General features: G+C 40.1%; 1 protein-coding gene across 2 annotated transcripts in view; it reads right to left on the reverse strand.

Moving 5' to 3' along the window:
• Nucleotides 1-1,876: 1,876 nt before the first annotated feature.
• tmf1 (TATA element modulatory factor 1) overlaps nucleotides 1,877-26,996 on the reverse strand; it is a 31,283-nt gene continuing 6,163 nt past the window's right edge. Inside the window, exons 2-17 of one of the 2 annotated variants that reach the window (XM_033036684.1) lie at nucleotides 23,318-24,618; nucleotides 22,353-22,456; nucleotides 20,115-20,241; nucleotides 18,926-19,031; nucleotides 18,262-18,404; nucleotides 17,760-17,926; nucleotides 16,565-16,721; nucleotides 15,349-15,441; nucleotides 14,742-14,898; nucleotides 13,398-13,590; nucleotides 11,239-11,308; nucleotides 11,059-11,151; nucleotides 10,769-10,888; nucleotides 7,184-7,336; nucleotides 5,618-5,743; nucleotides 1,877-4,264 (exon numbers count right to left, since the gene is read on the reverse strand). In XM_033036684.1, coding sequence (XP_032892575.1) covers nucleotides 4,121-4,264; nucleotides 5,618-5,743; nucleotides 7,184-7,336; nucleotides 10,769-10,888; nucleotides 11,059-11,151; nucleotides 11,239-11,308; nucleotides 13,398-13,590; nucleotides 14,742-14,898; nucleotides 15,349-15,441; nucleotides 16,565-16,721; nucleotides 17,760-17,926; nucleotides 18,262-18,404; nucleotides 18,926-19,031; nucleotides 20,115-20,241; nucleotides 22,353-22,456; nucleotides 23,318-24,618 — 3,254 coding nt within the window. In that variant the 3' untranslated portion in view covers nucleotides 1,877-4,120. The remainder of the gene's footprint in view (nucleotides 4,265-5,617; nucleotides 5,744-7,183; nucleotides 7,337-10,768; nucleotides 10,889-11,058; nucleotides 11,152-11,238; nucleotides 11,309-13,397; nucleotides 13,591-14,741; nucleotides 14,899-15,348; nucleotides 15,442-16,564; nucleotides 16,722-17,759; nucleotides 17,927-18,261; nucleotides 18,405-18,925; nucleotides 19,032-20,114; nucleotides 20,242-22,352; nucleotides 22,457-23,317; nucleotides 24,619-26,996) is intronic. The other variant, XM_033036685.1, reaches the window with a different exon arrangement.

Genomic DNA, 26,996 nt, shown 5'->3' on the forward strand with positions numbered 1-26,996 from the left:
TAATTCATTGCTTCATCCAGATACAAGAGCCAACATAAAAAAACATAGCTTACCCACTCAGCCGTTTATAAATACATGCAACAAAGTTGCAGAAAATTTCATAGCCAAGCAAAAATATTTTGGTGCCTTAACATAACCATTGCACTTAGTAAAAACAGGAAATAGAGGATTGTTTTTGTTCCCATTATTAAATATTGCGTATGATTTTTAAATGCTGATGCAAAGATCTTAAAGGAAGCTGTTGAATTTGTATTCCATTGTTCAGTCAGACATCATATTTTTTGAAGGTAAAATGTCTTACCAAAAAGGAAGAATTTCACAATACTTGAAATCTGCAGAATAATTCCCAGCACAATAACTAGCCAATGAACAAAATCTATTTACACCGTGAATTACTCCACACAGTGATTAATAAGGAAAAGGAATGAAAGGTTAAAGTAGCCATCAGTTTTTAGGCATATATTTTAGCAATGTAACAATGTTTAAATATCATCACATCCTGGTAAACAAATAACTCGTACAAGGCAGAATGACCTAACACAGAGGTTCCTTACTCCTCCATAATTATACATGGGTACCAGGGACAGACACAAAGTTCACAAAAATCTAAATGGAAACAATTTACAGAGTAAAAGAAATAGCAAGTTCAGCCCAAATTGGAAATCTGTTACCTAAATAACAAAGTTAAAGGATCCGACCAATGTGTTGAGACGTTCTCAATAAATTATATTCATATTAACAAATTTGGATGCTCAGAACATTTACCAACAGGTCAGATTTGAAATACAGCAGCGGTTAAAGCATGCAGATTAACAGTTAGTTTATGCAGGAAACATTGACAATGTATGTAAGCAAAGGCATGCTGTTTCCAGATTGTTGTAATAAACAATGATAATCTCAGACGTGACATGGACCTGATCAAGGAATGCAGTTGAGCCGAAGTACACACAATGGCGAGGAACAGTCTGAGGTGACCCACATCTTGCTTCACATTGATATTCTCGTTAGTCCATAGAAGAGTTATGAGGAAGATCAACAAATTGGCAGCATCCATCCAATCTGGCTGGGTGATCATGTACCGACTATGTCTGAAAAAGGGTCTAGACCCAAAACATCACTATCCATGTTCTCCAGGGATGCTACCTGACCACTGAGTTACTCCAGCATTTTGTATCATTCCTTGGTAAAGTAGCATCTACAGTTCCTTGCTTCTGCATGTACTGAAACAATGGTGTCATCTTACAACAAGTGCATTGTAACTGACTGTTAAGTTACATTTTGTTTTTGGAAATTCTGTCAAAAAGAATTAAGTGTCAAATCTTTGGAAAATCACCCCCAAAAAAAATCCTATATTCCAACAGATTTCACCCAAGGTTAGTTCATTAATGTCCAGTTACCTACTGTAATTTTATTTGGAAATTTCAAAGGATTTGAAACAAAACCAACCATGAAACCACTAAAATTGAAGAATTGTGATTTCGTTTTTTTTAGTATATAAAAAACTAAAAAAAGCAGTTTTCTTCATTTACAGTGAGTTCTTGTAACATGGCCTGATTAATCGTATTTCATATCACCAACATAAGTCAAAGTTGCTCAAGCATCAGACCATAATCTTGGCTATCCATATCAATACCACAACACCACAACCTGTGTATACAATTGACTTTAGTACTCCTTTTATCCTGAAAGCCACTGACACAATTCAGGGGGTCATACAGTCTAGCATTGGCCAGCCGGCTGTTATCAACCAAGACTTCTTGACAGCAGAAGCTTGAGAAAATCTTCATGAAAAGGTAAATAGAGTATTATTTCCAAAATCTATTATTTTCAAACGTTACCAAATGATTAGGACATATCCAAAAAATGACAATTTTAGAAAAAAATGATTTATTCAAACCCTTCAAAGATATTGAAGTTAGAAATCACAGCAGAATGATGTGCTCAAAGAAAAGCATTTTACTATCCGACTAACAATAAATATTAAATAAAAAGGCACATAACAGCACAGTAGGAAATCACCAAACGCTAAGATCTGCAGACAAAATACCTTGTTTCCGGAACACTGTCCTTTTTTAATGCTTCAGTTACCAATAACTCTTAAGATATGTGTGCCGAACCTTCTAAAATATATGTTTCAATGTTGAACATAGTGAATGTGAAGATAAACAATCCAAATATTTGTTAACAATATCCAAAGAATAAATCAAATAAAATTTGATCAATTCTTTCTACTTTTTCAGAAATTGCCATGTTCAGAGATGCAAAGCAAATCTGCTAATTGTCTTTGTCACGAGATACCGAATCGCCAAACATTGCCATTCGTAACTGAACAATGCAAAATCATTATTTGATAAATATACACGATTTGAACTTAGAAGCAAGATATTATATTTAAATATGAATATAAGATAACAATTTATATACATTGAGCTTTGTCATAAATAAATATTCTCCAAAGTTTGCACATCGAATACATGTTATTTAGAAATACAGGCACTTCATGTTTTACGCATGTTTGAATTACGCATTTTTAGAATAATGCGCTTGTCTAATTACTACCAATGTTTAATTTACGCACTCCTCTATTTTTAGAATAACGCACGCAAATTTACACCTGACATCGTATAGCATGTGGTGCCTGGCATATTTCATTTACACGCTTAATTAACGAGCTGCTTTTCAAGCATAAAACCTGAGGTGCCTAGATAGTGTCGCTTATAAATGCTTTTCTTATAAAATCAGAATAGTGATACTCCACCAAATTAACTAATCACTAAAATTCATGTTTTTCCATATCTAATCAACTTTGCTAATCAATAATGATGTGCCAACTTCTGCTCTGCATAGATATTGAATAGTTTTGATTATTATTTCTTTCCTTGTTCTCAGTTTTGGTGTTTAATCAGTATTAAGGCAAGATGATTTATGTGGAAACGAAAGGGTCCCGTCACACCTGCGCCATATTTTCTCACGGCAGCAAGATTACTTCTAACACTTCACTGAAACCAGCAACCAACTGACTGACCACTGGTTGAGAAAAATGCTTGGTGCTCATATGGAAATAACAATTCACCACCAGTTTTAAAACTATATTTAAAAGAAGAAAAAAAATCCTCTTTAGGTTCCAGCCTAAAGAAATATTGTTGGTCATTTTTCAGTTACTATATCTGATGAAAATGTTGAAGTTTATCCGTACCATAATGAACAGCAGCAGATCAGATCAGAGACTTTATTACCCAAGTCCTACTGTTACACAAAGTAAATTATTTACATTTTAAATTTACATTTGAAAGGTATAATAGCGCAGATTATGAATTCAAGATTTAGAAAATTAGTTTAAATAAAGCATTTTAATTTACTTTCAATGCACAGAATATAGCACCAAAGATGATCTATTAATATAACTGTTCATATGCTATACAGAATAATCCATATTAGTAGACTTTAAATTATGTACTAGATTAGTGCAACTATTAGCAAAAGTAGACCAATATACAGGTTCTTTTAGCCAATTATCAATAGCAAGACATCTTGTATTGAAATTAAGTCCTCTGTTTATATTCCCAGAGCAAGTAATTTTGAAATATTTGTATAGTTTAATAACAATTAGAACATTGAATAGTATTCAACAGATTGGATTTATTTTCAAATCGTTTAATAGTACATTTATCTGAATGTCATGGAGTGTTTGAGTATTTGATTTACTAAAACACTTTCCATCTTTAACAGATTAAAGCTTTGTGCAACATAACAGCATCGAGCTGATCAACTAAGTTTGATAACAAAATTGGTTCACCTTGTACTTGGAAATACGATTCTGCACAGAAAATGACATGTCAGATCTTCACCCAAAGGATCAACTCACGTTTCCTCATAATATTGCACTTGAATATTGTATTTCACATATGTACATGTTACATTAGTCATTTTTTCAACACCAAAAAGTATTGTGTAGTTTTCTTCCAAGGCAACAACAGATGATTAACAAAACACACGAAGGAATACAATTATATTTACAATTGTACATTCACACTCGATGCCAGATAACTGTCAGCAGTATTGCATTTCACATTAAGGGAAACTTTGGGGGGACAAAAAGTCAACTAAAAGATAAAGCAAATCAGGTCAGCCTCTGCTTTAATAATTCATCAATCTGGGTCTTGTACATGTTTTTCACATCTTCCAAGTCCAGTCGCAGTTCCTCGGCTTCCTCAGCTTTCTCACCATACATCTGCAAGATGGTGTTGTATCGTTGGTCAATGTCCTAAAAAATAAATTATATAAGTTTATTGGAAACAAGCTTTATTACAGTACAAAAATAAAGACATGCTGAAATTAGCAACTATTGTTTCTTGCAAAAAATCTTAGCTTAAAAATTGTAACTGAAATGACAAAGTTCTTTAACAATGCTGCAAACACTGGATAAAATATGCAAGTTTATATATACATTAAAGACCAGCAAGAAAAACACTCAAATACTTTAGGTAGACAGTATGAAGAAAATACAAATTTCACAGAAGCACACTCGAGTTGGTAGGTCTAATTTACTCCTCTCGAGACTGAGCTATAGGGAGAGGTTGAACAGGTGGGAACTTTATTCCATGGAGCTAGAGAGAGGTCGGACAGAATGGTGATCTTATAGAAGTGTATAAAAGCATGCGGGACATGGGCAGGGTGAATGCACAGTATGTTTCCCCAGGATTGGGGAATCAAGAACTAGAGGGCATAAATTTAAGTTGAGAATGGAAAGATTTAATAACAACCTGTGGAGCAACTTTATCATACATTGAATGGTACATATATGGTACAAGCCACCAGAGTAAGTGATTAAAGCAGGTACAATAACATTTAAGACATTTGGACAGATACATGGACAGGAAAGGTTGAGGGATATGGGTCAAATGGAAACGGCATAGATGGGCATATTGGTTGACGGACCAGTTGGGCCGAGGGGCCAGTTTCTGTGCTGTATGACAACAAATTGTTTCATCTTTTGTCAATAATGTACTACTTCAGGCCTATTTTCCTCTTTGCTTCAGTCTAAGTGGTTCTTTGATGGGTTTCATTCCAGGGTGTCAGGTGTCCTTCAATTGCTCTCACAGGTAGTTAATATTAACGTGCAGGCTTTGGCAACGAGATTGTATGTCAAGAAAAACTCAACCTCTACTCATGCACCATCCACACATGTATTCTGTCAATGTTCCTACTTACTGATTGAGAATGGAAATGCATTGCAGTGTTTATTTTCCCAATTCAAAGACAGTGACTAATTGCAATCTACCTACCTACCCAAGTTAGACACAAAATGCTGGAGTAACTCAGCAGGACAGGCAGCATCTCTGGAGATGACGTTCCGGGTCGAGACCCTTCTTCCGAAACATCACACATTTCCTTCTCTCCAGAGGTAGTGCCTGTCCCGCTGAGTTACACCAGCATTTTGTGTATCTTTGGATTAAACTAGCATCTGCAGTACCTTCCCACACACTACCTACCCAAGTTTGAAGAACTGATAATTTTAATAGTAGAGATGAACGATTGAATTAGGCAGCTCCTGCAAAATGCTACAGCTACTGCTGTTAATAATTTTCACCTGAAACTGCAAATAGATAGAACATACCCAAAGCTGTGCACGCAATTTGGGGATTTCATCCACTTTCTCTTGCAGTTCTTCATTCTGCGTGGTTAATTTGACAAGTTCCTCAGCCATGATGGCTCGACTTCTTTCAAGATTAGAAATCTCAAACTGTAAAGAATAAAGCTTGATTTAGTTCATCTGTAACATTTTAATTGTGGAGGAAAAAGATCAAAGGGTTTCATTTAATCATTAATTTGGCAATGCACAAAACAAGGAGAAAGATGCAAGCAATATTGCTCAAACTTCAAAGTAAACCATCAGTCTACATTGATAATCGAAAAACGGGGCTTATTCCACAATCGTTTGAGGGCACAGTTAGGCAGCGGTGGAGTTGATGCCTTACAGCGTCAGAGACCCGGGTTCAATCCTGATCACGGGTATTGTCTGTATGGAGTTTGTACGTTTTCCCCTTGACTTGTGTGGCTTTTCTCCCGGTGCTCCAGTTTCCTCCCACGTTCCAAAGAAGTACAGGTTAATAGGTTAATTGGCTTTGGTAAAATTGTAAATTGTCCCTAGTGTTGGAAACTTTTAGTGTGCAGGAATCGCTTGTCGGCCTTGACTTGGAGAGCCAAAGGGCCTGCTTCCGCGTTGAATCTCAAACTAAAAAAAATAAACTAAAGTGGACAATAAATAATAATTGTTAAACAGGCACTGCAACTTAAAACCCAAGGTAACTTAAAAAAAAAATCAGTCCGATTACATTTTTAACATGGTAAAGGAAGCATATAATTTTTATTAAAATTAAGTGGTCGAACTAAATGAAAACCCATGGTTTCAGATATTATTGCAAGAAGCTCGATACGAGATATCAGTTAACTCCTGGATAAAAAAAAATGTTCAAAAACTATTTATTTAGCTTTCTACGTACATTCTTTCTACAATCAATACGTAGTTAACAGAAATTCAGAGACACATGTTTTTTTTTTATACATGATGCTTTGATATGTCATTTGTATGAGCTTATGTTCATTGTCTCTACAAAACCAGATTGGAATTAGTTATTGTCAATCTCTAGGGACCCCCGAAGTTGACAAATCTTTCGAGTAATCGGTGATGGACAATAAATGCAAGCCTTGACAACAATTCCCAGATCACAAAAATAAACAGTGATGTCAAATCTTATCCTTATATACATTATTAATTAGGATCAATTAATGAGTAAAAAAGAGGGCTGCTTGCAAAAAAAAAAAAAAAATGTGCACATTGTGCCGACACTATTAAAATGGCATAAATATATTGATAAGTATATGCTTTCTAAACAACGTTGTGGAAACCAAGAAACAGCGTTCACAAAAAGTCTCAATGCTGACTACATCTCAGCACAGCATTCTGAACACTGTCAGACCAGACTTGAGGCATAAATGGTTTGTGCCAGAGGTACAATGCATTTCAAAACAACTGGTGGCTGTGGCTGAGGGACCGCCCCCCCCCCCCCCCCCCCCACCCTCAAATTAAATACCAAATCTACTAATGCATCAAATACAAATTTAGATGTAGTATATTATAGATATCTTTACACATCACATTAAATCCTTTATTGATACCAACCTGCAGCTGTGCAATTTCCCCCTCTCGTAGCTTTAGTTGAGACTGCAAATTTTCAAAGATGCTTGATTCTCCCCCCATTCGGAGGACGTCGTACAAGTTGTTATTACTGGCCGATGTGGTTAGAGGTGTAAGTGAATGTTCAAATAAATCATCCTGAAAAAATGGACATGATTACTGAACTTGTAGAGTCATAGTCATAGAGTCATACTGACTGGAAACAGGCCCTTTGGCCCAACTTGCCCATGCTCCATCTGCACTAGTCCCACTTAGTTCAATGTAGATTTGAGTTTGAGTTTAGTTTATTGTCATTCTCTGCACCGAGGTGCAGAGAAAAAGCTATTGTTGCGTGTTAACCATTCAGCAGAAAGATAATACATGATTACAATCAAGCCATCCACCGTGTATAGACACAGAATAAAGGGAATAACATTTAGTGCATGATAAATGTCCAGTAAAGTCTGATCTAAGGTAGTCCAAGGGTCTCCAAGGAGGTAGATAGTAGCTCAGGACTGCTCAGTAGTTGTTGGTAGGATGGTTGGGTAATAGACAATAGGTGCAAGAGTAGGCCATTTGACCCTTCGAGCCAGCACCGCCATTCAATGCGATCATGGCTGATCATCCACAATCAGTACACCGTTCCTGCCTTCTCCCCATATCCCTCGACTCCACTAACTTTAAGAGCTCTATCTAACTCTCTCTTGAAAGCATCCAGAGAATCGGCCTCCACCGCCCTCTGAGGCAGAGAATTCCACAGACTCACAATTCTCTGTGTGAAAAAGTATTTCCTCACCTCCCGTTCTAAATGATTTACCCCTTACTCTTAAACTTTGGCCCCTGGTTCTGGACTCCCCCAACATCGGGAACATGTTTCCTGCCTCTAGCTTATCTAAACCCTTAATAATCTTATATGCTTCAATAAGATCCCCTCTTATCCTTCTAAATTCCAGAATATACAAGTCCAGCCGTTCCATTCTATCTACATATGACGGTCCCTCCATACCGGGAATTAACCTTGTGAACCTATGCTGCACTACCTCAATGTAATGTTCAATGCATTTTAAGCAATGTTCTGCAATTTGTGCAAGTCAGTGAGGAGAGGGGACTATCCATCTGGCCCAGCCACTTACATTCTGCCTGGCACAGAAACCAGCACCCCAACTCAAGCTTCAGGTTAGACCCTGCAGCCACCATAGGCGTTTATCTGCACACCTTTGCACATGGGAACGGGGCACCTTTGCTGCCTGTTGTGTGCATAAAAAGAGTCTGTACGGATTCTCTCTATCTTAACACCACATCTTTAGTTTATGCCAGACTGGATATAGAGTGCCACTGTGGATGGGGAAACAGTTAAAATAAAGCCCATCGACTGAAGTACAGGGAAATATTTCCTGGAGGCATGATTAAATATTAAATTATTTGTATTAGGCAAATCATCACACAAGGTGCCAATGAGTCCATATGGATTTGATGAATTATTTGGCTACTACACAGTATCAAGCCTTGCATATTACTGCCATGATTGTGGGATCATAACAATAAACATCAGTGTGCCACAATGGCAAAATCTGAATTTATGCCCGTTTCAAACAGAGCAAAAATGCCAAGATCATTACTGCCATTTATCTCCACTGCACCAGGACTCCAAAATTCCAATGACCTTTCCAAGTTGTTAAAATGTCAGATTCTCTGAAATCTTTCCAGGCACCTTTGCTGTTAAATTTTATTTCCCGAGTCCCATCAATGATCTGCAACGTCAGGTTTCCAGCGGTCTACAATAGGGCTTGAGAAATTGGTTTCAACGGTATAAAGATGTTATGTTGCCTCAAAAACAGCATCGTCAGGAATCAAAGTTATGATCTCAAAAAAAGTAGCATTTATCATAAGCATCCTTTTCAATTGCAGATTATTACAAACCTTACAGAAACAACAGCCAATAAGCTGATTTGTAATAAGTAAAATAAAAGTCAGTTTTTCCCCCACATTAAACCACAACAGCATCAGAATAGCAGTACACCAATGCTGGAAATAAGAAACACAGCACCTCGTATTTCAGTTGGACATTACAACCCTGCTGTATGAATATTGATCTCTCCAACTTCAAGTTACCCTTGCTTTCCCTCTCATTCCGTCCCTCCCCCACCCTGGTTCTCCAACTAGTTTCACTGTCCTGGTTAATTTTATGTTTGTTTGCCTCATTGGCACCTTCCCCTCAGCCAACAATGAATCATTCTATATTTTCCTTGCTCATCGTTTGCTTTGATCTACGGTACACAAAAATGCTGGAGAAACTCAGCGGGTGCAGCAGCATCTATGGCGCGAAGGAAATAGGCTGCTTTGATCTGTCGTTTTCACACCTCCCCATCCATATCTCTAGTTTCCCTTTTCCCCCCCCCCCGACTCCCAGTCTGAAGAAGGGTCTCGACATAAAACGTCACCCATTTCTTTCTCTCCAGAGATGCTGCGCGAGTTACTCCAGCGTTTTGTGTCCATCTCTGGGATAAATTATTGATGGATAAAAAGCATGAATGCTTACAATTAATGTTTTAATGAAGCAAATTAATGAATCATGTTGATGCAGCTGTAATAATATTGCCAGCTCAGCTCCTTTAAGTTCTGCTGTGCTTACATCAAGATAATATTTCTCTAACAATTCGACACTTGTTACAAAACTCGGAAAAATCCGCATCCATGGGACTGGCAAACTTTTCAGACAACTGGATATTACTCTTAATAATACTACAACACTTATAATTCACTTATTTTAAGATCTTGTATAATAATATAATAAATTATATGAAATGGGAATAATATAGAACTAGTGTACAGGTGATTGTTGGTTGGCATGAACTCAGTTCTCAAGTTGCATCTCTAATCTAATAAACTTTTCTACCTGAAAGTCTGCACTCTGTATCTTCCCATTGGTTCTATCAATTGTACCTGCATTTGAATGGATTGCTTTCATGCATGGTAAATCTGGTCTGTTTGGGTAGCATGCAGAGCAAAGCTTTTCACTGTGCTATGGTACTTGTGACAATAATAAACCTAAACCAAGAGAAATTAACCTGTAGCACTCTCTACACCATCTGCACGGCTTAATATGATGCTTAAACTGATAACATCTCACAAGAGGTATGGCATGTTGGCCTCAAATTTCCACCCTTCTCCCCTGTTAGCACCTCCCCCTGAGGGAAGTAGGTTCAAAGACCTCTCTCCCAACATGGAACTTTGTGTCACTCAGTTGCAAAACGCAAAGCAGTGAATCGCTCTAAGGAAAAGATCAGGCAGTCACGAGACTTGCTGTCGCTTTCCAAAACTGAATTGTAAGGGAAATCAGTTCCTGTCTACCTTCCCATGCTTATCATCTAGTTATGTAGAGTTTGATGCTTCACCCCTCAAAGCGGTGAATAAGACTACACCGTTCCTCTGTGCCAAGCTATTTTGTCATCCTTCCCAACCTTCCACACTTGTACATACCACTTACTTGCCCTGACCGTACTTGGATATTTTGACAGAGAACATCTTTTTGAGCCCCTGAACACTTTCCAATCAATTATTTCACCTGACTGCCCTCTTAGGCATTCCTACCTGGAAATGATTGGAGGTTTGTAAAATTGCCATCTCAGTGCCGCTGACGGAACTGGATCGAGAGAGCGTTGGAGTGCTTGTCAAAGCCTCTGGTAGCTGATTAGTAAGCAGCCTCCTCTCCTTTGAAAGAAAGAGAAATTGCAAAGTAATTGTAAAACATGGAAAGCAACGTAGTTCATAAACAATTATTTCCTATTCATAATGGCAATTACAAGTAAATAAAAAGGATCCAAATATCAAATAGATATACTAGGTTTTCATATTTACAATTTGAAACAAAAGCTAAATACCTTCTCTTTCAGTGTATCTTGTGCAAGGATTGCTTTTTGTCTTTCCTGTTCAACTTTTAACTTTTCCATTTCCAACTGATTAGTCAAGGCATTCTAATATGGGAGGAAATATCATGAAAAGGATTGAGAGGCACCGATTCAGTTGACTGATCGAATTAACTTAATTTTATTTTTAGTTACCTTTTCTTTCTTTGCGTCTTCAAGAGCCTTCATGTATTCAGTCTTCAGATTGTCAAATGCCACATGATGCCTGAAAATAACAAGTACTTAAATTCTGTAAATCACATTGAACATTTTATGGCAGTTACATAGAAACATAGAAAATAGGTACAGGAGTAGGCCATTCGGCCCTTCGAGCCTGCACCGCCATTCAATATGATCATGGCTGATCATCCAACTCAGTATCCCATCCCTGCCTTCTCTCCATACCCCCTGATCCCTTTAGCCCCAAGGGCCACATCTAACTCCCTCTTAAATATAGCCAATGAACTGGCCTCAACTACCTTCTGTGGCAGAGAATTTCACAGATTCACCATTCTCTGTGTAAAAAATGATTTTCTCATCTCGGTCCTAAAAGACTTCCCTCTTATCCTTAAACTGTGACCCCTAGTTCTGGACTTCCCCAACATCGGGAATAATCTTCCTGCATCTAGCCTGTCCAACCCCTTAAGAATTTTGTAAGTTTCTATAAGATCCCCCCTTCAATTTTCTAAATTCCAGCGTGTACAAGCCGAGTCTATCCAGTCTTTCTTCATATGTCTTTCAAATGCCTTTGGGTGCAGCGAGCTGTCTCATTATTACTAGTGGCCACATTTCCTTAGGTAACGACTGCAGCAACAGAGCCTACAGGACAACTGGGTTTTGTAGAGTTACAGTACAGCCCAGGAAGTTGCTTGGGGAGGTGGTGGTCATAGTGGTGGTGGTTGTTGTGGGGTGACCAGACACCCCACCATTGACTCCATCTACGCTTCTCACAATGCCTCAGAAAAGCAGCCAACATAATCAAAGACTTGTTCCACCCCGGCCCCGTCAGGCTTAAGCTTAAAAGTGCTCACCACCAGACCCGGGAACAGCTTTTTCCACTGTTATAGGGTTTCTGAACTGTTCTTGAATAAGGTAGGGGATTGTTTGATTCACCTCTATCCCTTTACGGACATTGGACTTTGTCTTTAGAACAAGTCAATGCAATGCTCAGAACTGCATTCTGCAGTCTCTATGTTTCCATTTCATCTATTTTTGAGTTTGTCTTGATTGTATTTATGTGCAGTATTATTTGATTTGATTAGGTAGCAAAGCCATTCACTGTACCTCAGTACACATTCTGTCCTTCGAAGCAAGCATGACAAAATATTATTTACTGCATAGATCCAACAGGTGGCACCGTTCCAGTTAAAACAAACATACTTCAAAACAAACTTCTTAAGTAGAAGATAGATGCAAAATGCTGGAGTAACTCAGCAGGACAGGCAGCATCTCTGGAGAGAAGGAATGGGTGATGTTTTGGCTCGAGACCCTTCTTCAGACCAAGAGTTAGGGGAGGGGGAGATACAGAGATAAGGAAGTATAAGGTGTGAGAAGGAAACATCAAAGGGGTGAAGCTCAAGGAAAGTGTAGAATAGATCATTGTTATCTAAGAGAAGGTAACAACAAAGCAAACAGATAAAATGTAGTCGGGGACAGTCAGACTGTCGAAACAAGGAACTGGAGATGCTGGTTTACAAAATAATACAACTAATCTTAAAATAGATATCGGGTTGGATCTGAATCAGTCTGAAGAATGGTTCTGTACTGAAACAGCACCTATCTATCTTCTCCAGAGATGCTGCCTGACCCGCTGAGTTACTCTAGTGCTTTGTGTCCAAATCCATTTCCATCTGAATTTCTTTCAGTAGTGTAAAATCATATCTATACAAGACCATTCAGGAAAATAAATATGTTTATGAACAGCATTGTTTCAAAAAATGATATCAATACAGACAGTTTTATTGGCCCTAATGCCACTCAGTTACGACTGTGTAAATGCAAAGTGAGAATTTATGTATGTATAATTTAGTTTCTCAATGGAGAAAGTCCCAACCACTGGAAAGCAACAAAAGAACCTTCAACAAAATTCAGATTGGTGGTAATCTGGAGAGTGATGTCAAAAATTCCATGCGAGAGACAAAGAGTAAAAGGGCACGGAAAATTATCAAAATTATTGTAACTGCCAAGGAAATTATTGAAAATGTATAAAAGGTTGATGTGATGGGACAGGGCATGGGTGGCAAATGGCCACTTTTAATATCTGAAATTCTCTATTTATACCATCTTATCATCCATGAAATTAACAGCTTACTCACCTACTACTTTCATCTTCAGTCTTCTCAAGCCTGTCTCGTTCCGACTCCAGTTGAGCTAACAATCTGCACTTCTCTTGACGCAATAAGCCGTGTTGTGAATCCAATGAAGAGACTTGCATTCGAAGGGTAAGCAGTTCTTCTGAGACTGTCCGTTCTTTTTCCAGAGCAGCTGCAAGCTGAGCTTGACCATCAGCTATGAAGAAAAACAAACATTTTTTGGTGCCCAAAGAGTGTTCAATTGTCAGAAATACTGAACACGGGACCATTAAATTTTCACTGTGGCTAACAATTGATGAACAGCAATTTTCAATTTGCATAACTATAAAGCATAACTGTAAACTACTTCTAGTTACTTCATTATAACTTTTGAAATATTTATCCATGCTCCTGTCTGCCAGCAGACTCAGGAACTGCTTCTTCCCCTCTGTTATCAGGTTTCAGAAAAGATATTCCATAAGCTAAGGTTGTGTTCAATTCATCACCACCCCATTGAGGATATTGGACTCTGTCTAAAGAACTGATGCAAAACACTGCCGAGAACTATATTCTGCACTCTGTATCTTCCCCTTTGTTCTATCTATTGCACTTGAGTTTGATATCTGTATACAATATATCTGAAAAAGACCCAAAGCGCTGGAGTAACTCAGTGAGTCAGGCAGCATCGAGAACATGGATAGATGATGTTTCGGGAAGGGACCCTTCTTCAGACATAGTGTCCTTTTTTGTAAACCAGCATCTGCAGTTCCTTGTTTCTCCATGGAATATCTGATCTGTTTGGATAGCATGCAAAACAAAGCTTTTAACTGTACCTTACTACATGTGACAATAATAAACCTAAACCTATTTTATCCAAAACATGATCACTGAATCAACATCACGCGTGAAATTTACTTGGCCTGCATTTAAAAAAAAGCAAAACACTGGTAGTGAGCAGACAGCAGCTGAATTCAACAATGTATGCCAAGAATAAAAAAGTATTTCAAACAATATTTGCAATTCTAAAATAATGCATCTGCAAAACACTTTCAAAGTGACGCTTTCAAAAAAGGTTATAGCTGGTAACGCTCAACTAACTGGCAAATTTGATCAATATTCACATATTTTTAGTCACAACTCCAGTTCCCTGATCTTTATACATATTAATTGTTACCTAGGGTACACAAAAATGCTGGAGAAACTCAGCGGAAGCAGCAGCATCTATGGAACGAAGGAGATAGGCAACGTTTCGGGCCGAAACGTTGCCTATCTCCTTCGCTTCATAGATGCTGCTGCACCCGCTGAGTTTCTCCACCATTTTTGTGTACCTTCGATTTTCCAGTTCCGTCTTAAACAATTAATTGTTACCTAAGCGATTAGATAAGTTCTTTTCCAGTTTTTCCCAGGATGTGGACTGTGCCACAAGCGTGGCCTGTACGTTTTCAATCTGTCGTAGAAGCGGTCGGCTCGCAGATGTAACACTTTGGCTTAGCTCCTGGTTGCGATTGTCCGCTTCCTGAAGTCTCTGAAAAATTCATACATCAAAATGTTCAGGTTTCGAGGCATTTTAGTCTTACTTAGACAACTTTCTGGGCAGCACAGTTGCGTAGTGGTAGAACTACTGCCTTAGAGAACCACAGACCTGGGTTCGATCCTGACCAAGGGTGCTTGCCTGTACAGACTTTGTATGTTCTCCCCGTGACATGCGTGGGTTTTCTCCGAGATCCTTGGTTTCCTCCCACGCTCCAAAGACGTACAGGTTTGTAGGTAAATTAGCTTGGTATAAATGTAAAATTGTCCCCAGTTTGTGTAGGGTAATGTTAATGTGCGGGGATCACTGGTCGGTGCAGACTCGGTGGCCGAAGGGTCTGTTGCCACGCTGTACTTGAAAAAGTAAAAATATACTGAGCTTCCCAATTTTCTCCTTTTAAATCAACCACCCCCAATTTCACAGACGTACAATGATAATGTATACCTGCTGTAATTCCCCAATTTCTTGACGCAAATAGTCCTCTTTCCTGGCTTGCTGTTGTTCGGCCCGTTGGAGACCCAACCGGAGATCTGCCACCTGTGGACGAGTCAAAAGTAACCAGATTCATGCACCATGCAATACGTTAACCAGACATTACCTCAGTATATGGTTCACTTTTTACGTTAATAATTTGACTATAAAGTAAAATATACAATTTATAACTGAGAACAGTATTATTTGTCCATGAAAATGAATATACAAGTTTAAATATTTTTAGAAAACAATGAATCACACACAATTAATTCAACATTAAAAACAAATAAAAAACTGCTTTTCTTGGTTAACTCTTCCCATTGAGTTAACGTCAGCGGAACAGCCTCAACACTTATAAATTCCATCAGTTTGTAAGTTTGCTTCTTTAGTTGGAGATACGTGTACACCGACCAGCGACCCCCACTACACAAACTAGGGACAATTTACACATACACCAAGCCAATTAACCTACATACCTGTACGTCTTTGGAGTGTGGGAGGAAAGCGAAGATCTCGTAGAAAACCCACGTGGTCGTGGGGAGAACGTACAAACTCCGTACAGACAGCACCCGTAGTGGGGATCGAGCCCGTGTTTCCGGCGCTGCAAGGCAGCAACTCTACCACTGTGCCACCTTGACCGCCCTGTAACAATTGTACTAATTTATGATAGACATAAAGTGTTGGAGCAACTCAGTGAGTCAGGCAGCATCTCTGGAGAAAAACGATATGCAACATTTCAGGTCGGGACCCTTCTACTGACCGACTGAAGATGATTCTCTGTCTGAAGAAGGGTCTCAACCCAAAACGTCACCTACCCTTTATCTCCAGAGATGTTGCTTGACCCACTGAGTTACCCCAGCATTTTGTGTCTATCTTAGGCAAGAATGTGTGGTGCCTTCTCTTGTAAGATATGAACCAAAAAGGTTTTTTACAATAAAGTGGAAGTTTCAGTCACCATTATTGATTCTGTCTAAAAGAGAATGAGAATGTATTTAATAATCCGAATACAATTCCACAATCAAGTATAGATCATAAGATCATGTGATAGGAGTAGAATTAGCCCATTCGGCCCATCAAGTCTACTCCGCCATTCAATCATGGCTGACCGATCTCTCCCTCCTAACCCCATTCTCCTGCCTTCTCCCCATAACCTTTGACACACGCACTAATCAAAAATGATACTAACTTGATCAGCAAGTGCCTCTTGCTGCTGCCTGGCCTCTTCCTGTGCTCGCTCCAGTGCCACTGACAATGCTTCCTTGGCTTTAATCTCGCGACTCAAAGCTGCCTCCTGGGCTTCACTGTCTTTTGCTGCATTAGCCTTATGTAGTTCAGCAAGCTCTCTGAAAATAATATAAAGTCAAGGTTAGGAGACAACTTACAAGAAGCAGCCAAGTATCCCATTACCTGACTTATGGACAGCCCATTCAAGCAATCAGGCATTTGGGTGTCTGATGAGATGGAGGGTGATGGATTTGCTGGCTGCATGCATCTTCTACATGATGCCCACAGGGCACCGCCACACGCCTTTTTAGTTTAGTTTAGAGATACATGCCCTTCAGCCCACCAAGTTCCTACTGACCCCCGCACATTAACACTATCCTAAACACACTAGAGACAATTTACATTTATACCAATATAATTAACCTACAAACCTGTACGTTTCATGGAGTGCGGAGGAAACTGAAGATCTCGGAGAAAACCCATGCAGGTCATGGGGAGAACGTAAAACTCCGCAAAGATAAGCACCCGTAGTCGGGATCGAACCAGGGTCTCTGGCACCGTAAGGCAGTAGCTCTACCACTACGCCACCGTGCCGCCCTCAACTCAAATCCCCCAATCAGTTCCACCATGCAAACATAGTTCCCAACTAGAAGCAGTGGACTGCAGAATTAACGAATAAACTTGCTAATAATAGCCTAGTAAACTTAACCTATCTGCTTGAAAAGAGAGGAATAAGTGTTTCTAAACACCTGCACAACTTGAGAGCACAGGAAGGACCTGTTAGGTAGGTTTCTACTTTATTTAGATGAGAAACGCAGCAACTTGAGAGGTCTAGAAGCAAAATGTCAAGGGGAAACAGCTTCCACAAATGGAGGAATAAGTAACTATTCACTTTACCTCAGCCAGTCCATTCACAGAACTTTAAAAATAAAATGTAATGCTTTCCTTTCAGCCCTTCAAGCAGGTACATAACACTTAAGTCACTTGGACAGGTACATGGATATGAAAGGTTTAGAGGGATATGGGTCAAACACAAGCAAATGGAGCTAGCTTAGAAGGATGACTTGGTCAGCATGGACATGTTGGGCAGAAGGCCCTGGTTCTGAACTATTGGACTCTATGACTTTGGACATGAAATATAAATCATGTACGCTTACTTGTATGAGCCATCAAGTGCAGACTGAAGACTACGATTGTTTTCATGAAGCTCATCCAAGTTTACTTGCAACTTGCTAAACTCTTTTTCTTGCCTCTCCACGACAGCGTGCAGCTTTTTAATATTCTCTCGATGCTGTTTTTCCACTTCTTCTTTACCATCAAGCACCTTCACAAAAGAAAATCACAAAACCTGAGGTGAATTACTGTTTTAGCCTCCACATAGATAATTATTATTAAATTCAAATCTCCCAATTTTAGAATGTTTAAAGTCAGACTAAAATTGCTCACATTTTCCTGCAATGCCTCAAGTCACAGCAGACAAACTGAATAAACTTTGAAAGAAAATTAGATTTTCTGGCCCTGACCAAAATATTGTTTTTAGAATGATTTGAGCTCCCACACTCCTGAACAAAACATGTGGTATTTCAGGTTTAACCACATTGCACATCCGAGTAATATTTGAACTAATTTTCTTGAACACAATAAATTTAATTCACTGACCTGCTGCAGATCCTTAATTTCTTCCTCTTGTTCTTTGTCCTTCTTGTTCTGTTTTGAAATGAGGGCCTCGTGTTCTTTCTCTTTCGTCCTTAGTTTCTTTATTGTATTTGAATTGTGCAAGTGTTGTTTCGAGAGCTTTTCTCCTGAAACCAATGTATTGAAAGTGAAGTGTCAATTGTCTGGAATCTTTGTTTCCAGCAACCAAAAGATTACTAGAGTAAAAGGTTTAAATACTTTTCTACCAAAAACAAGCTTAAAATGAGGTCTGATTATTCAGTTCCCTGTACCAAAAGGTCTGGTCCTGAACAAAAGCAGATAGTTTTTACTTTATGGGTAAATATATATGGACCCATGTATTTTGAGTGTATAAATATACGTATATAAATATACTCAAAATACATGGGTCCATTCAGCGATGTTGTTCTTTTATCTGACCTCCAGTCTGTAAGCAAAGAAACCACGCACTGTTAAAAGTGGGTTAGACATTGATATGTTATTTTATTTGTACAAGTATTAAATTTAGTTTTTCATGTTTTGCATAGATCTCTCTCTGAAGTGTAGAATGTGAGTATTTGGGAACACTCAAATCCTCATTGATTGTACTATTGAATGGTACAAATATTTAACATAGTTATGGTTTAATATCTTATTCTTTTTTTCCTACCCTCCTCCAGCAGTCCTCTGATCTGCTCATCCTTCTCTCGTACCAGATCTGCCGTTTCATTGGAAGTAAATCTGGTGGACAGCTCCGCTTTCAGTGTCTTTAATTCCTAATAGCTCACAAATCACATGGAGGAAAAATAGTAAGTTTAAAGTTTAAAATATCTCTATAAATTTCTATGTATAAATATTAACATTTTCAAATATTATAATTTATTCCACTCCATATACATTCACTTATTTCTTCAGTAACTTTGTTCATGCTCAAAGCCACTCCGGCAAGTCCACACTTGCAAGAAATTACAAAATCTAAAAATGGGAAAGTTAGATAAAAGCTCATGTGTAGAAACAAATTTCCCAGTTAAAATATGGTCATAGAGCCAGAGAGCAGCAGGAATCACAGGAGGAAGAACTGAGAGGGACCTGTCTGATGAAGGATCTCGACCTAAAACATCACCAACCCATGTTCTCCAGAGATGCTGCCTGATACACTGCTATTTTGTGTCCTTTTAAAGTAAAAGCCCAGTAATTTGGCATGTGGCATTAATGGTGTAAATGAAATACTGCAATTACCCAAATGTCAGCCTAGGTGCACCCCAGGTACTATCCCAATGTCATTCATGGTGCTTCCTTATTTATGCCCTGATATCAGTCAGGTTCACCCTCACTGTCCCAACATTTAGTCTAGATACTCCATTAGTCATGCCCCGACATCAGTCAAATGCTTCCCCATCACTGTCCCAAATACTCCCTCCATACTGTCTCAAAGTCTGTGTAACTCAGCTGTCAGCCTGGCCATTCCATGAGACTCATCCAGGTATTAACCTGGGCAGCCCCCAAGGATTCAGGTCCTCATGACTTAGGTCCTCCCTCAGTACTGTCCCAATATATCCTAGGTGCTTGAACAGTCCAGGTTCTCAGCACGGTCTCGGTGTCCGCTCAGCCCCTCTTTAAACCTATAATTGTTTCCACCCAATGTTCCCTCAGCAATCTTTGGGCATTGGCCCAGCTGTTCTCCTTCAACCTGGCTCTTCCCTCTGAGATCCCTCTGTCTGGAGCACGTCAGGTACTCGTCCCAGATAACAACATTTTTTCTGCATTACAAAATCTCCCCAACATAGTTTTTTTCCCCCAATTGAAACTTTTAGATTTTAACACAAGAAAATTCAAACAACAGCAACAGCTCTGCTTACTTTTTTTACATCATCCCTTTCTTTACAAGCAAGCTGGGCTTTCTTTTCAGATTCTGCAATGCGTTGAGTAAACTCATCCTTGATAGATGAGATACTGCTGCTTTCTTCCTTTAGTCTGATCATCTCGCTTCACGTGTAGAAAATAAAGAACTTTAGTGCTTTTACAAACATTCACTGAAATCATTCAAAATTATTAATATATCAATTACCACATGAACTGAAAAACAAATTGGTATTTTTCTATTGAGTTTTGAAACACAAATTGTGGTTAATTGTAAAAAAAATGAACAATTTTTGGCCAAAAATGTCACCCTTACTTTCTAGATAAAATTGAAAGGCAGCCGTTACAGAAATGTACCTTGCTTGCAAATGGAAAGACCAGAGGCAACTTTTAATCACTATAAATTGAACTCAGAATCCCAGGATCAAACAAAAAATAAACATTTCTCTGCATTTACAGGTACAGGTGCACAACCTTTTATCCGGAGTTCCAGAAACCGAAAAGCTCCGAAAACCGGACATTTTTTCCAGGATGTCGTCTGCACACCAAAGCTCGCGTTTGGCGCCAAACTTGACCCGAAACGACCCACGGTCAACGTAGGTCTGTACTACTGTAGCGGCTGCCTCCTCCCCGGAGACCGGGGAGACACTTAAACATCTGTAAATCATTGCTTAAATGTTAGTCAGTTAGTTTGGAGGGCTTTTATGTGAGGGGGGGGGGGGGGGGGGGGTGAAGGGGGAAACTTTAATTCTTAGTCCCCTACCTGGTCGGAGAGGCGGGGAGCGGGCAATGCCTTACGGGTCGCCGTGCAGTAAGCTCCGGAGCGCTGTGGCCGCCGACTCCCAACATCGCGGAGCTGGGGCTGCGGGCGTACGGCCGCGGGCGGCGCCGGTTATAGCTCCGACCCCGGCAACTCTACCCCTGGCTGCGCGGCGCTCCAAATCCAGCGCGGCCCGCGGCTGGACGCCGCAGCCCCAGCTCCGCGATGTTGTGTGTCGGCGTCCACAGCGCTCCGGAGCTTACCGCACGGCGACCCGGTAAGGCATTGCCCGCTCCCCGCTGGTATCCCAGCGCTGCGACGCCGCCGACTCCCAACATCGCGGAGCTGGGGGCTGCGGGCGTCCGGCCGCAGGCGGCGCTGGATTTGGAGCGCCGTGCAGCCAGGGGTAGAGTTGCTGGGGTCGGAGCTCCAACCGGCGCCGCCCGCGGCCGGACGCCCGCAGCCCCCAGCTCCGCGATGTTGGGAGTCGGTGGCCACAGCGCTCCGGAGCTTACTGCACGGCGACCCGGTAAGGCATTGCCCGCTCCCCGCCTCTCCGACCAGGTAGGGGACTAAGAATTAAAGTTTCCCCCTTCACCCCCCCCACCACATAAAATCCCTCCAAACTAACTGACTAACATTTAAGCAATGATTTACAATGATTCCCCGGTCTCCGGGGAGGAGGCAGCCGCTCCAGACTTTTCAAGCCGCCCGCGCTACCTACCTAATCTACGCTAAAAATCTTCCATTCGGAAATCCGAAAAATTCCGAAATCCGAGAAGTGTCTGGTCCCAAGGCTTTCGGATAAAAGGTTGTGCACCTGTACTTCAGCAATTACTCTTACGTTATGCTGAATAGAATTTTCAGATAATTCAGAATGTAGAACTAAAACTGATAATACTATATAATTTGGTTCCTTATTCCATCCTATCACTATCTTATCAGTGTTAATATGCTCATTCAAATCTTTTATCATCCCAAATAGTTGAAAAATATGAATCAACCACAAGCAGAACTAGTCACATACTTCACCAGTCCTCAATTGTAACTGAAAGAAATGATTAAATATTGAATTAAAAGTATGGATTACCTGCAGTTACTGCAATAAAGTCAGATGATGAATTAAAGCCTGAGTAAAATATTTTAATAGCAGTAACAATTCTAATTTTTAAAACAAAATACAATTATCCCACCATAAACACATTAGGTTAATCAAAATTTACATTATTTTATTTAAAATGGAAGATATACTCTGGCATATTTTAAAACTAATACAGTGCAAAGAAAAAAATGGCTTGTTGTTCTCTTTGAAATAGATTTCAAAATATTAGATAAATCAATTAAGCCAAATGATACTGGTTCATTCCACATATTTTCTAAGGTATATAAATTAATGTTTTTTTAAAGTTGTAACCCTTTGCAGCAGCCTATTATTGTATACACCGAAAGCAAGCACACTTTAATAAAGCTTACTTACTCTTTCAGGTTATCAATTGCCTCCTCCAATGCTGCCTTATCTTTGCTAACAGACAACAATTGTGTTTCTCTCTTTTCCAACTTGTCTGCCATATCATCTGTTATCTGAAGACCATTAAAAGATAAATGTGAATAATACTCAAAAGGTTGAAATCAACTTTAGCAATAAAAAACAAGCAAGAGTTAACGAGGGGCAGGATGGAATTGTGAAACAACACGTTATTGTCAAGGGCTGGTAATCAGTCAGAGCAAAGAGAATCATGATTCAAGCACCATTCTGCATTGTTATTATTTATTTCAGCCAGAGAAGCACAGTGGCACAGTTGCTGCCTCACAGTCAGAGACCCGGGTTCGATCCTGACTATGGCTGCTGTCTGTATGGAGTTTGTACGTTCTCCCTGTGACTGTGTGGGTTTTCTCCGGGTTCTCCAGTTTCCTCCCACACTCTAAAGATGTACAGGTTTGTAGGTTAATTGGCTTGGTATAATTGTAAATTGTCCCTAGTGTGTGCAGGATAGTGTAAGTGTGCGGGGGTCGCTGGTTGGTGCGAATTCGGTGGGCTGAAGGGCCTGTTTCTCCAAGCTAAACTAAATATCATGTGGGCTAAATGCAATAGGACAACTAATGGAACAGGGGATGGAATTGATGCTTTAAGTGCCAGCTGCACCTCAATTGATAATGATCTTCCTTGAGTTTAAAATGATATTGGTTGATCCCTTTCCAAAGATTTTATCGTGCATTTCTAAAGTGACACTCCAGTGTAGCATTGGGCGAATGCCAGGCCACCATCTTTAAATTGCATCTGCTCTCAGGCAGAATCCTCTTGTGGGAATATTGCAAGTTACAGAAGGAAATCAAAAACTAATCTTAAAGGGGAGCTCCACACACTAATTATATAGGCAATCCAGCACAGAAATCTTTTTTAATATTAAAGATGAAAAATTATGGAATTATAAATAAGTTTACCTGTTGCAAATCATGTTCACTACTGGGCTGACATTCATCTCCAGCAGCTATTTCGGGAAGCCTATTAATTACTGTACATTCCGCACCTTGGTTCTCAATTATTGTTAGACCAAGTACAGGCCAGATCTCTGGCTGCTCACTGTTCACTGGTGTTGCACTCCGACCGCTCTCCTCCATTTCACTTTCATCCAGCACGTTCTCCTTCTGAGCATCGTTTGTGCTCTCGTCCCCATTCTCCACCGGGTCCGCGGTTGGCGATCCATTGACGGACTGAGTAAGAGATCCCGAGGCAACGTTGCAGCCTCGACCCGACGTTTCATCGTCTGAGTTAATTTCACTCACGCTCCGGCTGTCCAATGACTGCACGCTGAACGTGTCAATTCTCTCAAAAGCATCCGAGGAACCGCTGCTCTCAGTGAGCTTCTGATATTCGTCCAGAGGATGGTACTCCGTGCAGGCTGATGTTGATAACAGCTGAAAGGATGTCTGCATCAATTGCAGGTTAGCCTTTGAATCCACAGCTTCCTGCCTCGAACTAGCTGAGCTTTCACTGATGACACTCTCGTGGTCCAGTACCTCAATGTCACTGGTAGTAGATGTTCCTGATGAAAATGTACTAATGGGAGGGGAGGGAGTATTACTTTGCCGGTCCTCAGATTTTTGCTCTTTTGCTTCCAAGAGCAAATCCTTCGCTGAAGCAGTGTCCGATTTTGAAGGGCTGTTAGGCGGACTTGGAGTTTTTTCTGAGTTCTTACGCACCCTTTCAATACTAGAAGCAACCAGTGTGTTTGGCTTGGTTACTTCTGCAGTCCCCGACACACATTCATTTTCCATCACAATTAATTTTACTTGATCGTCACTCTGCAGCCCCTCACTTTCAGAAGATGTTGCACTTTTAGACTTTGCACAAAGCGCCTGGTGATCATTTAGCTGATCTGTCACCTCCAAATCAATGTCTACTAAATCTGTACAGTCCTCATCGGAACTTGCCTTTTCTGGCACATTTAGCTCAACGGACTCAGTGAAATGAACAGTCAACGTTGCTTCTACTTCATTGGGCAGTTGAGATTTGCTCGGGGGCGTAGAGACAACTGGAATTTGCTCCATAATTTGAGCATCTGATGAATTAAGAAAGGCGTTGAAGAAGGTCTCAGATTCGTCTACCACAGTGCGTGTAACTGGTGTGGTAATAGCTTTCGGTGAAGCCCCAGATTGCAGTTCAGGGTTGTCTTCTGAAGACGATCCCCATTGTGTGGAAACCCATCCTTCGTTGATCAAAGAGCTTTTACCTGACAACGTAGCTATAATTTAAATAAAAGGATGCAAAATCAGAAAACCCATTTCAACATATTTTCAAAAATAAAATCTCATCTCTATTGCAGTCTAAGGAATTACTAAAAGTGCAAATAAATTAAATAACATGATTGATTATACATTTCTTCCCATTGCAGCAATTGTAATAGCACCCTTCTTGGAAAGCAACAAACATCTCTGTGAGAGAAAGAGAATGTTACCATAAAAAAAAGGCAAAAGCTAGTTGAAGAGAAGGGTTTTCTTTTAAAAAGCAACAGATGGAAACAGAACAATAGCAAGACAGTGGTTGGAAGTGAAAATGCTAATGAACAACAGCATAATGGTTTAAAAATCAGCCTTCAAAACAGGGGCTTAACGATGACAATGAAGCTGGGAAGTGGAGCAATCTGAGAAATCTGGTGATTAATACATGAAAAAGGTTTTCAGACAAAGAAGAGTTAACATTAAAAATACCTATATATCCTCTGTGGGTAGAAGAATGCAGGTGGAATGAATCTGGAGTAAAGTCAAGAAAAATGACTGCCTTCTTAAGGGTTTCTTAATTTGTTATTGTCAAGGGTTGGTCGGTTTAATTAAGGCAATAATATTTTGTTCAAAAGTAAATTAAAACAGTGTATAAAAAGTTAGAACTGCTAGAGCTGAAATAGCATTGAGATTATTTTCATATCACAAATATACAAATGCTGCAAAAGCACTTCCCTTTCCATCATACCATGTACTCCATAATTTGAGATTTGTAATAGAAAAGATCAGGTAGTTAAAGTGCACATTGTCAGATTTTATTAAAGGTCATTTTTATACATATGTAGACAAAAATGCTGGAGATACTCAGCGGGTGCGGCAGCATCTATGGAGCGAAGGAAATAAGCAACGTTTCGGGCCAAAACCCTTCTTCAGTTCTTCAAACGTTGCCTATTTCCTTCGCTCCATAGATGCTGCCGCATCCGCTGAGTTTGTCCAGCATTTTTGTGTACCTTCGATTTTCCAGCATCTGCAGGTCCTTCTTGACCATTTTTATACATTTTGGTTTCATCATGTAGAAATTACAGCTGTGTTTATACATAGTCCCCCCATTTTAGGGCACCATAATGTTTGGGACACATGGCTTCATGTTTGTAATTGCGCAGGTCTGTTTAATTGCCTCCTTAATGCAGGTATAAGAGAGCTCTCAGCACCTAGTCTTTCTTCCAGTCTTTCCATCACCCTTGGAAACTTTTATTGCTGTTTATCAACATGAGGACCAAAACTGTGTCAATGAAAGTCAAAGAAGCCATTATGAGATTGAGAAACAGGAATAAAACTGTTAGAGACATCAGCCAACCTTAAGCTTACCAAAATCACCTGATGGAACATCATTAAGAACAAAGAGAGCACTGGTGAGCTTACTAATCACAAATAATAATAATAATAATAATAATAATAATGGATGGGATTTATATAGCGCCTTTCTAATACTCAAGGCGCTTTACATCGCATTATTCATTCACTCCTCAGTCACACTCGGTGGTGGTAAGCTACTTCTGTAGCCACAGCTGCCCTGGGGCAGACTGACGGAAGCGTGGCTGCCAATCTGCGCCTACGGCCCCTCCGACCACCACCAATCACTCACACACATTCACACACAGGCAAAGGTGGGTGAAGTGTCTTGCCCAAGGACACAACGACAGTATGCACTCCAAGCGGGATTCGAACCAGCTACCTTCCGGTTGCCAGCCGAACACTTAGCCCATTGTGCCATCTGTCGTCCAAAATAATAATAAATTTTATTTATGGGCGCCTTTCAAGAGTCTCAAGGACACCTTACAAAATTTAGCAGGTAGAGGAAAAACATGTAAGGGGAATGAAATAAATAGTAGAGACATGACTAGTACACAAAGTAAAGACAGAATTCAATTCAAAACACAATATGAGGCAATTAATGCACAGATGAAAAGGGACGGTGACGTGGGGCTAAGGATAGGCAGAGGTGAAGAGATGGGTCTTGAGGCGGGACTGGAAGATGGTGAGGGACACGGAATTGCGGATCAGTTGGGGGAGGGAGTTCCAGAGCCTGGGAGCTGCCCTGGAGAAGGCTCTGTCCCCAAAACTGCGGAGGTTGGACTTGTGGATGGAGAGGAGACCAGCTGATGTGGATCTGAGGGACCGTGAGGGTTGGTAGGGGGAGAGGAGGTCAGTGAGATATGGGGGGGCCAGATGGTGGAGGGCTTTGTAGGTGAGGATCAGGATTTTGTAGGTGATCCGGTGGGAGATGGGAAGCCAGTGAAGTTGTTTGAGGACTGGAGTGATGTGATGCCAGGATTTGGTGTGGGTGATGAGTCGGGCGGCTGCGTTCTGGACCAGTTGGAGTCGGTTAATGTAGGTGGAG

This window comes from Amblyraja radiata, chromosome 18 (assembly GCF_010909765.2).
Source record: "Amblyraja radiata isolate CabotCenter1 chromosome 18, sAmbRad1.1.pri, whole genome shotgun sequence".
Classification (NCBI taxonomy): domain Eukaryota; kingdom Metazoa; phylum Chordata; class Chondrichthyes; order Rajiformes; family Rajidae; genus Amblyraja; species Amblyraja radiata.